A 12,037-nucleotide genomic window follows, 5' to 3' on the forward strand; every position below is an offset into this window, starting at 1 on the left:
AAACATTCAGGTGCAAATCGAGGGCAAGTGTCCAGTCTTAAGAAAAGGTTTCTGACAGAGACTGTGAAAAGAAAATCAATAGCGGAAAAAGAAACAGATACAGAACCTGCAGCACCAGAGGTTTTTAAAGGCAGACTGGGTTGGGAAAGGTCTATGGAGAGACAAAGCCCTTCTCTTACTACAGTATCAATAACCGTGGAAGTACAAAGTACAGTCATATGAGTGGGGGAAAAATATAATCTGGATTTATGAACAGACAACACTATGAGATAGGGATTTTCTTCAGGTCAGTAGAAACAGGTGAGGAATCTAAAACCAGGGAAATGGCTCTTTTCTGCCCATTTTTAAACTGGCTAAAAAGTAGCCACGATAAATTAGCTGGAGAATTTTCCCAGGATAGACACAACTTCTCTCAAGAAGATACCATTGCTTTGGGAATTGTAAAATAAATACTACAGTGCTACAAGTGGATCTGTCCATGTGAGACACCACAGAACAAGATGAATTTGAACTTAAGTGCAAGCAGCTAGAGTCCAATTCTGGAACAGCAGCTCTTCCTACAGGCAGTACTGATGTACCGGGAACACAAGACTGACTGCGAATGAGCTGAGCATCCTTAAACAGGACTATTTCATCATCTAAAGACAAAACTAAAAGGACTCTCTGCCCTCATTTCTTAACACAAAGTAATCAGCACAATGATACCTGGCTTTCTGAAATAATCTCAAAGCTCAGCTTTGCCTGCCAGAGTTCTCAGCTCACCAGGCACCAAGTCCCTTCTGGATCCAAGCAACCATGGGCTGGGAAGCATCATTAGCCAGTCCCAGCTGATGTTCAGGCACAGCCATTCTTACCACATTCTGGACATTTAGAAGTTCTGTTGGCAAAGGCAAGTCAAGAATTAAATCTGTCAGCTGATGGACCACAGTACTGCCAGCCTCAAGAAAAACAGCAACGGTTCCCCGTAGTCAGCTCTCCAGGACTGCAGTCACACAAGCGAGCACCATCCTGGCCCAAAGCACAGCCACAGAAACCTGGTGGCGCAGTACTTGAAAAACTGTTGAGTGTCATAAGCAGTCCTATCTAGAAAAGGCACAATGAGCAAATAGGCTCAGTATCTAGTATCTTGCTGTTGAATTCCATCTGTGTTCAGAGAAATAGAAGCACATGGATATTCCTAGTAAACAAGACTTCTGCAAAGACAGTCAAATCTACATAAAGCTTCTCCTCCTCACCAACACCCTGCAGGGCCAAAAACACAGGCTGAATGTCCACATCAGAGAGGTAGCAACTAGGAGAAGATTCCCTTGTTCAGGTGCCCTCGCTCCCTATGTCTTAACACACACCTCTAGCTTGCTGCAGATCCTCCATCCCTTTGATGCAAAGCCCTACTGCGCAGCAACACACTCATTTTGTACTACATCTCAGGTACAACAGCCCTTCACCCCTGCTGCCTGAACCGGCAGGCACGCTCTTTTGCACTGGTTGGATGCAGGATGCTGCTGCTGCAGCAATACAGAGATGTTACGGGAACTGCTGGAACAGCCCGAGTCCCGAAGTGCAGCTGAGTGCTTCAAGCCCCAAGTGGAATGAGCTCACAGTCATCGACAGATCGTGCGCTGGCTAAGAAGAACTGTGGAGAAACACTCTGTAGGCAGATTTCTTACCTGTACACACAGCAGGGTGACAGCTGATGCAGACTTTAATTACTGCACAGAGCTCTTCTGGCTGCTTCATGTTCATAGGGTAGTTTTGTTTGTAGGAGAAAGAATCTGAATTTATCCTACCATTCTAACTCGGTCCAGGCTTGCTGTTCCCCTCCACTCCTTTTGGCCCACACTGCTGCCAGGTGGAAAAAAAGACACTATTTTTAACATCAAATTATAAAGGAAACCTTTACAGAAGAAATTATTAAGCCTGTATCTTCCATACCTGTTTCTTCAAAGACAAGGCTCATTTTCCTCACAGGTGAGTTTTGTAACCTGTTTCACTACTGTATCAAGGCTTTCCCTCGTAGGTGCTACAGAAGGTAGGATGCAATTTCTGAGGTCTCACCTGCAGTGGGAACCGACCTGCAAAACTACAACTGTGTTATGAATTCTGGGTTATAGTGCTTTTGAAGTCTGATGTCCCCAGGGCCTTGTCTGTCCACAGGCTGCTTCATTTCGGTCACTTAACTCAGATGAAGGATGGTTTTTGCAAAACCATAATGATCCTAGCTGAAGTAAATACTCAAATTCTGCACTAGCTTAATTCCATTACAGTACTACTTAGACCCCTTTTGCAACCTGGCCCTTAAAAGTTCACATAAAAAAAAGGAAATGGGCTAATCATTTTCAAAATCTTTCCCAGCAAGGAGACAGGATTGATCTTCCTGAAACAATTCCAGATGCTATAGCATGCTGATAGACCACAACATGACCCCTTCCTAAATAAGGAAGCCCCAGGCAGCCAGACTTGCTTCCCAGGGCATGCTAATGTGGACATGGCATCGGACCAGGGAGCCAGCTGGGTTTCGTAAGCTCGCCATGCTTTGAAGCCGCTCCATGGAGATGGCAGCGGGCAGCTGGGCGTTACACAGGCGGTTTTCCCAGCCATGCTCGTACGCTGTCAGGAACAGCAGGACAGCGGGCATTACCCAGGCCTGCGCTGAGCAGACCAGAAGGCAGCTCACACAAACCTTCCCCAGCAGTTCTGACTCTGCATGTAACTTTGCTGTTTGAGAGGGGATTACAGCTCAGCAGGCTCAGTTCCTCACAAGTTGAAACAAAATGCACGTATTTGCAACTCGGACACAGTTCTCTCCAACTGCAGTGAACTTACATTTCATTTCCACAGGCAGTTGGAGCACAATACACCCCTATAACCCCTGCCGAGGCCAGCAGGACTATAAAGATGTAAATCAGAGACAGAAACACCCTCGGTGTTAGGACTTCGCAGGCAGCGAGCAGGCTGTGACTCAGCAGAAAGAGCCAGCCGGCAAGGTCCTCACCTCGCAGCAGCACCAGGCACGGGCAAAACAAATTCACCACTTTCCCTCTGACCGCTTTGGCAAATGGAGAGACCTGACAAATCGAGACTGAGGCACGTGCACCACCTTGTACACATCCCTCTTGCCCCACCCCAGCTGGAGAGAAATTATTCCTTTTCCTCTTCAGTTGAGCAGTGTGGAAGGCATGCGGAGCCCAGCACTTACAAATAGAAGATACACAACGCAATACCCCTAAGGATATGGGTTTTTAATTAATTATAATTCCATTTCTAAATTACCTGCTGGAAGAGACTTTCCCAATCATTTAAACACTGTGGGTCTGTAAGAGGCAGGGCTGACTCATTAGGGAGTTAGAGGATGCATTCACTTATGTGACCTTGTGGGAATTACTAGGTTCCTGGCCTCACATCACACAAAGTCAAGACTCGCTTGGACCTGGTATGACACAAGGGCATCAAGTGCTTGCAGAGAATTCAGGATCCCTTTATGTCTGCATACCCAGGCCAACAGCCCCAGCAGCTCCTCTCCCTCAAGCACAAGCCCCGGGTGTTCGCAGCCTCTTCCCAGATGCCAGCAGCAGCTCGCAGGGCTGAAGCCTGATCAATGCTCCTGGCATTAGCTGCACCCTTCGCTGACAAACTTCAGAGATGCCAGAAAGGACTTTATTCCTGGAAGAGAGCAGCCACCACGGCTCTGCCAGTTCTGCGGAGACAGAGCACGTCGCTTTGGGGCGGAACAGGCTGCTTACCAAATGCCACTGCCAGCAGACTGAAGGCCTGAACTGCTCCGGCTCACCCCGGAGCGTGCTGGTGGCCATCTGCAGATTGCCTGACCTTGAAGTCTTCCCTGTTCTTGCCACAGGATGGCACTCACAGGGGAGCCGAGGGGTGTAGGCACCAGCGCAGGCTGTGGTCCCTGATTTTAAGTCAGGACAAGACTGCAGTCCTACTCGAAAGGAAGGCAGAGGACTACATTACCACCAGTGCAGTACCACTGGTGGGTTTTGCAGTGAAGTTACCACAGGCACACAGAGTTCCTAGGAAGGTTACCAGTTAGGTACACCAGCTGGAGCACCGCTGTGGTGGTGTCCCAGTTCAACCCCAGGCACCCACGGCCAGCCACCACTTGTCACCTGCTGGGGCTGTATGGGGCCAGGCCACAGCCCGTGCTCCCTGGGAGCGTCCCTCCAGGTTTTGGAGGGGCTTTGAGAGCTGCCTGCTGTCACCCGCTCATGGGGCAGCGTAAGGCAGCACCTTCAGCAGCCGGGTGTGAGGACACCCGTCAGCACTGCGCTGCTGCTCTCGTGAATGAGCACGCCTAAAGCATCTTCTCTAGCTTAAAATGCCAACAGAAATAAGGCCACCTCAGAGAGCTCACTGCTTTGCACAAAAGGGCTCGTGACTCCACACAGGCACTCCCAATACAGTACAAAGAGCCACCCTGAGCAGTTGCAGTAAGCAGAGGGAGGATTTTAGCCTCCCAGACCAGGCACATCCCCAAGTTGAGCCGCAGCTCTCCCAGGACCAGGTGGAAGTAACAGAGGTAGCTCCGGTATTTGTGCGTGTTGATAGAGCCACGAGCCAGCATGGCCGCCTGTTTTGAGGGTTGCACCTCTAAGAGTAACAGTGCATTTCAACTGTGCCTTACTTCTGAGACCAGAGATGGGACCCCAGAACCTTCTTCATGAATAAAGCCACTCTCCAGTAGAGGAGCTAGAAATGCGAAAGACAGCCTGTAGCCCTCAAGTAAAAGGGATCTTCCAGCTAGCTAACACAGAGCAAAAGAGCCGAAAAAGCTCTTGGCGTACCCCATTTCCCTTTCTTAGGCCCTAGCGCTCCCTGCACAGCACACGCCACCCCACAGCCCATCTCCTGGGGGGCTGCAAGGCCCCAGTGCCACCCTCCCCTCAGCCTGCCCCAGGGCCAAAGGCTGCAGCCGGTGCCCCCTGCCTGCCCCTAGAGCCCCGGGGTGGGAGCAGGCGCTGGGTGCCCCTCCCCCTGCAGCAGCACCCCAGAGCGCTGCTAGAGCTCCCTGGGGCCGGCGAGGGCCAGCAGCAGGGCACCAGCCTGGCAGTGGGGCACCGGCCTTGCCGCACCCTCACCCTGCAGAAGGTGCCTCTGCTCACCGGCTGGCGGGGCGAGGGCTGCGCGGCCACTGCCCCTGCCCAGGCACAGCCCAAAGCCTCCACAGCCAGCCCTGGCACCCAGGCTCCGGCACGGTGAGCGGGCAGAGCCCACCGCCGCCGGCACACAGCGACTGTGCACACCCTACTGCCCCAGCACAGCGAGTGTGCAAACCCCACCGCCTCTGGCATGGCGAGTGTGCAAACCCCACCGCCCCAGCACGGCGAGCGTGCCAGGCAACTCCCAGCCGGCGCGGTGCGGGTGAGCTGCCAAGTCGCGCCCCAGCCCGGGGTGCCCGTGCGGTTCCTCCCCCGGCCCGGCAGGGGGCGCAAGGGCGCGCAAGGCGCGTGCGCGGGCGGCCGGCGCGGGGCGGAAGTGGCGCGCGGGCCGGCGCGCGGCGGTGGGGCGCGGGGCGCCCATGGGGCTCCTTAAAGGCACCGCCGCCCGCCCCCCGCCCGCTGACGGCGGAGGGAAACGCTGCACGTGGCTGGAATGAGCAGGTGGGGCGGGGCCCCTCGGTGACCCCCCTTCCCTCGTGACCCGGCACGCGCGGCCACTGCCTCAGTTTCTCCCTGGTACCGGGGGTCGTGCGGCTGTGCTGGGGGCGGCGGCGGCCGCGGGACCACCCGGGCTCCCGGCCTTGCTGGGAGGGCGCGGGGGGGGGGGGGCGGGGAGAGAGCGAAGCCTCGGGGGAGGGAGTGCAGCGCCTGGGGGGGGCTGTAAACCTTGACGTGGGGCTGCAGCCCGCGGGGTGCACGCTGCAGGGGGGGCTGCCCCCGCCCGGGGGGGGCCCGGGGCAGCTGGGGTGCCTGTGCGCCCGTCCCCCGGCCTGGGGAAGGGGCGGTTTGTCCCCCGGGCCGTCCGCGGGGGGGCCGCGGCCGGGCTGTCCCCAGCAGCGCTGGGAGCGGTCCCCGCCTGCTCGGGCGGCCCCGGGTCCTGCCCGGGCCGGGGCAACGCTGCGCCCAGCAGGATGAGGCCGCTGGTGCTGTTGGGGGACTTCCAGGAACGGCTGGGGGCGGGGGGGGCAGCTTTGCAGCCCCCGGCTGGCGCAGCCCAGGTGCCGGGAAGCGCTGCGGCGGTCGGCCCGCAGGACCCCCATCGCGCTGCCCTGGCGGGGGGCTCCATATGCTGGGGGCCCCTCCCTGGTCCTTGCCTCTGTCACCTGGCCGCGGCTCTGCTGTCCCCTCCGCGCTGACCGTGGCAGCGCTGCACCCAGGCCCAGCGCTGGGGTCCGCGTCAGGGCTTTGGGGGCTTATTTTTTCCCGGGTGGAAAAGGCAGCAGCTCCCAGCTGAGGTGCCCTGGGGGTGCTCTGCTCCCCTGACAGCAGAGCGCTGTGCCCTGGCATGTATGAGCAGTGAGTTTTAAGCTGTTCAGGTGTTGCAGCGCTGTGAGCGGGAGGTTTCCCCCTGCTCGCATCGGATTTGACACGAAGGGGTGGAGCCGAGGGACAGAGCTGGGGCTGGGGGCCAGCACCCTGCCTGTGGCACAGTTTTGCCAAAGCTGCGTGGTCTGCGGGGAGCATGCCAGGGCCGCTGTCCCGTGACAGGCACAGTGGGACCCCATGGGACCCACACCCACTCCACCAGCAGCACCCAGCTCTCCCAGTGGGGCTGGCGTGTGCAGCTCCAGAATAGACACGTCCCTGCTTGCAGCCTTGGGCACCTAACAAGTCCAAAGCCTGTAACTGAGAGACCGATGACTGCTCTGACCTTGCAAATTGCTGAGTCAGATGATGAAAGGTGGTTGGGGTTTTTTTGCTGCATTTCCTGGCTTAAAAAAAAAAAGTTCCCAAAGCTGGAAGCCTGCCAGCCACGGCTCCATCCCAGCATGAGGACTGTCCCCAGGCTGCGGCGAGGGGGAGCAGCTGGTCCTGAGCATGCAGGGCACGCTTGGGCTCACTTCTCTGCGTCCTGGTCCCCCTCCCGCAGGAAGGGTGCGATGCGCGCCGCTTCCCGAGGGCAGGGATGCTGGTCCCGGGCGCCACAGCCTTGCCAAGCCTTGGGAGGGGCAGCAGCAGCAGGCGGGGGAGGCATACAGCAGGTTTTGGATGCAAGAATCATTTTTGCGGTGCTTGTTGCAAGCTGGCCCCCCCTGTGTGAGGGGGGGAGGGGTGTCCCCCCCAGGTGTCCCTCCGTGGCTCTACTGCCTTCTCGGCTGGGGCTGGGAGGGCCGTTGCAGCATGGCTGGTCTTTGGACTTTGTTCCTTCCTGTCCCTTAATTTTCCAACTGCAGGGAGGGGACGGTCCTCCCTCCCTAAGGACACAGAAGGCTGGCCTGGACCGTCCCCACCCCTCCAGCAAGGCTGGGCCCACTGCCAGTAGCGAGGCCGGGGAGGGTGTTATCAGGGCTGCACCGGACCCAGGAGCAGTCCCTGTCCCCCCCAAGGGGAGCACGATTACAGGGTGGGGGGGCCGCACCTGCCCTGTGCCATGCCGATAGCACAGCCAGAGGTGGGACGTCTGTCCTTGCACCAGTGGACTGGGGATGCTGGGGGGGCCTTCCTGAGGAGCCATCGCTCATCCCTGGGCAGGCCCCCCCCGGGAGCACCCCCAGCCTCGAGCATCCCCCTTGCCGTGTGTTGCAGGCTGACGGTGCCATGGCCGAGAAGACATCGCCGAGCCCCTGTGGGGGCATCACGCCGCTGCAGCAGATGCTGGCCTCGGGGACAGGGGCCATCCTCACCTCCCTCTTCGGTGAGGACCATGGGGAGTGGGTGGGTGCCAGGGGCTGGCACGGCGCAACGTGGCTAAAGGGATGGTGTCGTTTCAGTGACGCCACTGGATGTGGTGAAGATCCGGCTGCAGGCCCAGAGGACCCCCTTCGCCAAAGGTAACCCTGCTCAGGGCATGGCGGGGGTCTCCAGCCAGCCGCCCCCCCCGCCCCAGTCAGCCGGCGAGCAGCCCACGTGGGTGTCTCGGTTGGCAGAGCTGGTGTTGGGGATTTCTCAGCCTCTGAGCGTGGGGCCATCACGAGGTGGCAGGTTACCATGGGCCCCTCGTCCTGTCGGGCTCGGGGGGCCCTGCTGGGGGAGCTGGGCTGATGCTTGGCTCTGTCCTTCCCCCTTTGCCGCCCTGCGCCGACGCCAGTTGGGGTCAGTGCTGTGCCCACCAGCCCCTGCCCGGCGGGGAGCGGGGTGGAAGGGCTCAGCCTGCTCCAGCTGCTCGCTCTCTTACCTGCTGCCTTTGTGCCTGTCTCTACACTGCTCCGCACGGCTTCCATGGAGCAGGAGAGACCCCATGGGCTCTGCCCCCCATCTGCCCCCCTCCCTGTGGGGTCAGCGGGCTGGGGCTGGTCCCAAGGGACTGGTTTAGTGACAATACAGACGGCTTGGGAAGTGGCTGTGGGGGCATCCGGCCCCCTCACCCATGGAGCTCTCCCACTGCCTGACCCAGAGCTGTGGCACACAGAGCTGTGCCCCAGCTCGGGGAGGTGGCACATCCCCTGTGTCATCACTCAGTGTGTCCCTGTTGTGTGTTTCAGCGTTGCCAGTGCGGTCTGTGCCCTGGGGCACTCAGCAGGCCACATGTGAGTACGCCCAGGGGCTCCGGGCAGCTCCTGCTGCCAGTGGCTTTGCTTTGGTCAAGCGCTTTGACCCTGGTTTGCTTCCCCACTGGTGGCAGCTTGGGGTCCTCTGGCTGAGAGAACATCCCTCTCTGGTGTGGGGGCCACGACTGTCCCCAGCCGCGGCCCTTTGGGGCTGCCTGTGCAATGTCCCCCGCTGGGTCCTTGCCCGCGGGTCTGCTGGGGGTCTGTTGTGCAACAGGCCCGGCTGGCTGCAGCCCTGCTGTCCTTGCCCTGTCTTGTCACTCTGTTCTGTTGCTATGTCGAAGTCCCCTTGGGTCTCTGCTGCCCCGCTTGCTCCCTGCCCAGCATCCCTGTGCCTGGCCCAAGAGCACGGTGGAGGGGCTGTGCTGGCTCCCTGCGGTGGCATCCCCAACGTGCCAGGGCAGCAGAGCTGACGCAGGGTGAGGCATAAACCTCTCCTGCCACTGACAATGGCTCCTGCCGTGCCCCCATCCCTGCGGTGGGGCTGGATGCCCCCTGCCCTGTGGGGCTGGCCATGGTTAGACCCTTGCTGAAGAGTTATCCTTCTCCTGGCCGCCTTTGGGGCTGGTCTCCTCCAGGCTGAAGCATTAGGCTTTGGCTGTCTCCTGGAAGAAGTGATGGTTTTGGGGATCACCTGGGCTGGGCACAGGGCAGAGGGGAAGGGTCTCCTGCCTCACAGTGATGCTGTTGCCCCCTGCTCCAGGGAAGTGTTTTCTCTACTGCAATGGGCTCATGGACCATCTATATGTTTGCCAGAATGGCAACAGCTGCACCGCCTGGTACAAGACCCCCACTCACTTCACTGGCACGCTGGTAGGAGCTGCGGGCACAAGGCAGGGTGGGCAGGGGCCTCCCTGTCCCGGGGAGGGGGTGGGGGTGTTTGCCCGTCTCCCTCCTCTAACCCCTTTCCGTGGTGCTCTGCTCTCCCCAGGATGCCTTCGTGAAGATCACACGCTATGAGGGCATCAGGTCTCTGTGGAGCGGCTTGCCCCCCACCCTGTGAGTATGGACCCTGCTGGGGGTGGTCTGGGTGTGAACACCTGCCTGGGCACATGGGCATCTGAGCCCCGAGCCTCCTGCCAGCCCCCCAGGAGGGCACACATGCCCCTCACACCCCTCCTTCTTGGCAGGGTCATGGCTGTGCCAGCCACCGTCATTTATTTCACCACCTACGACCAGCTCCGAGACTACCTGCACGCTCGGACGGGAAGCCGGGGGCATCACATTCCCTTGTTGGCCGGGGCCCTCGCCAGGCGTGAGTACCCCTCCTCTCCAGGGGTCCCCCCCGCCCACCCATCTCCTTGCAGGAGAGTGTGGCTGGTTTCTCAGCTGTTGGTGCCCACATTCAGCGCCTGGCTCTCCTGGCACCTGCTCTGGGCCTCCGGGACGGCTGCTGGGGCTGGTGCCAATGTCCCCTCCCTTGCAGTAGGTGCTGTGACAGTCATCAGCCCCTTGGAGCTCATCCGCACCAAGATGCAGTCGCGGCAGCTCAGCTACCGGGAGCTTGGCGTCTGCATCCAGTCGGCCGTGGCTCAGGATGGCTGGCTGTCCCTCTGGAGGGGCTGGGGACCCACCGTGCTGCGTGATGTCCCTTTCTCAGGTATGGCTGCAGGGGGACCGGCTGAGCGGTGGCACTGGGAGAGGGGGGGACAAGCACGGGCCAAGGCACTCTGCTGGGGAGAGCAGAGGCTGGTGTGTCCGGGGTGCCTCACTGTAGTGCTGGTGTTTCTTGTTTCCTCCTAGCTCTCTACTGGTTTAACTACGAGCTGGTGAAGGAGTGGCTCTGCAGGCAGGCCTGTCTGGATGAGGCCACATTCATGATCAGCTTCGCATCCGGGGCCATATCCGGGACGGTGAGTTCGGGGCCCTGGGGTGTGCACCATGCTGGGGCTCCCTCGGGCGTAAGCAGGGAGGAGCAAGGGATGGGGCTGGGACGGCACCAGGAGGTGATGGCAGAGCTGGCGCTGGGCAGGACCAGCCAGGTCCCAGCTCAGCGCCCGGCTGCTGGCCCCGCAGGTGGCTGCGGTGCTGACGCTGCCCTTTGACGTGGTGAAGACCCAGCGGCAGATCGAGCTGGGAGACAGCGAGGTGCACCCAGGTGAGAAGCTGGGCTCCGGGCAGATGCCTGGGGGGAGCTATGACCCCTCAGTGGGACATGGGCATCCCCAGACCCTCACCCTCTCCCCCCAGTTGCAGCCTCCAAGCCTTCCTCCACCTGGCTGCTCATGCAGCGCATCCATGCAGAGTCTGGCACCCGGGGGCTGTTTGCAGGTAAGGATGTGTCCCCCCAGCCCTGGGATGGGGGTTTACTGGTACCCTGGTGTCACTGGGGAGCTGATGGGGTTGTCCTTGTAGGCTTCCTGCCCCGCGTTATTAAGGTGGCACCCGCCTGCGCCATAATGATCAGCACCTATGAATTTGGCAAGACCTTCTTCCAGAAGCTGAACCAGGAGCGGCGGCTGCGCACGTTGTGAGCCAGGGCGAGGGCAGGGCTGGATGTGGCCAGTGCCCCAGGGGGACAGTGCCACCCCTACTCCCGGCGAGGCCTCCTGGGAGCAGCAAACCAGCTCGGCTGTGCAAAGCCCAAGTGCCTTTGTGCTGCGCTCTGCCTCCCCGCTGCCTGCACACAGAGGCAGGCCTGGCCCAGCTCCCCATCCCCAGCCACACTGGGGACATCTGTGCCTGCTGCTGTGACACTGGGGGGGACGTGGGCTCCCCTGTACTCACCACTTGAGCTGGACAGATGCTGCTGCTGGACTCACGGACACTCTGGCAAAGATGGGGCGCCCCAGGAGCTGCGGCAGGGCAGGAGGTGGGAGCTGGGGCTCTGGTGATGACCAAACTCCCGGTGGCTTCTCTGCGTCCCTGCCTGGCCCCCAGCCCTGCGCTGGCCACGGGCCTGCCCCTGCTCGCTATCAGTCACGCACAGCATCCCCTTGCCAGTTCTGCATGGCATAGGGACAGGTCAGGGCCCTTTCCCTGCCTCTGGACCTCTCCTCCCACTTGGGGTGTCACAGTCCCCTGCCAGCCCCGGGGCTCAGACCCCATGTGGGGACAGACCTTGCTGCTGCTCTGGGGGGGCTGAGGTGCCCTGGTAGCCCCTGCTGGTGCCCGGTTCTGTCACCACAAGGGCCTGCCCCAGCGTTTGTGCCCGGTGTGGGTGCTACCCCAGCTCACTCTGGGGGGGGGTGGGTGGGTGGGGAATTTCTCTTATTTTCCTAAATAAACGAAAATATTGTCTCTTAGGGAGTGGAAAAAGAAATCCTTGCCCTGTGTGCTGGGACTATGGGAGGCATCCCCAGAGGCGACAGCTGTGTCCCTGCTGTGTGGGCACAGTACTGTCACCCGCCAGATCCTTGCTGGGCTTTCGCTGGG

General features: G+C 59.9%; 1 protein-coding gene across 2 annotated transcripts; it reads left to right on the plus strand.

Moving 5' to 3' along the window:
• The first annotated feature begins 5,464 nt into the window (after window positions 1-5,464).
• SLC25A39 (solute carrier family 25 member 39) lies at window positions 5,465-11,907 on the plus strand. 2 transcript variants are annotated; one of them, XM_055790019.1, is made up of 12 exons: window positions 5,465-5,615; window positions 7,701-7,809; window positions 7,886-7,945; window positions 8,597-8,641; window positions 9,366-9,475; window positions 9,594-9,661; window positions 9,793-9,917; window positions 10,089-10,262; window positions 10,406-10,515; window positions 10,679-10,760; window positions 10,853-10,933; window positions 11,018-11,907. In XM_055790019.1, the coding sequence occupies exons 2-12, from the start codon at window positions 7,713-7,715 to the stop codon at window positions 11,134-11,136; spliced, it is 1,071 nt and encodes a 356-aa protein (XP_055645994.1). In that variant the 5' UTR covers window positions 5,465-5,615; window positions 7,701-7,712; the 3' UTR covers window positions 11,137-11,907. The 2 variants fall into 2 exon arrangements, with proteins under 2 accessions (XP_055645994.1, XP_055645993.1); XM_055790018.1 differs by lacking the exon at window positions 8,597-8,641 and having other exon boundaries at window positions 5,490-5,615.
• The last annotated feature ends 130 nt before the right edge of the window (window positions 11,908-12,037 follow it).

This window comes from Falco peregrinus, chromosome 18 (assembly GCF_023634155.1).
Source record: "Falco peregrinus isolate bFalPer1 chromosome 18, bFalPer1.pri, whole genome shotgun sequence".
Classification (NCBI taxonomy): Eukaryota; Metazoa; Chordata; class Aves; order Falconiformes; family Falconidae; genus Falco; species Falco peregrinus.

Coding starts and splice junctions, on each gene's coding strand:
- SLC25A39 (XM_055790019.1), top strand. CDS start 7,713: ATGGCCGAGAAGACATCGCCGAGCCCCTGTGGGGGCATCACGCCGCTG. Junction 7,810..7,885: donor CATCCTCACCTCCCTCTTCG/GTGAGGACCATG, acceptor GTGTCGTTTCAG/TGACGCCACTGGATGTGGTG. Junction 9,476..9,593: donor CTCACTTCACTGGCACGCTG/GTAGGAGCTGCG, acceptor TGCTCTCCCCAG/GATGCCTTCGTGAAGATCAC.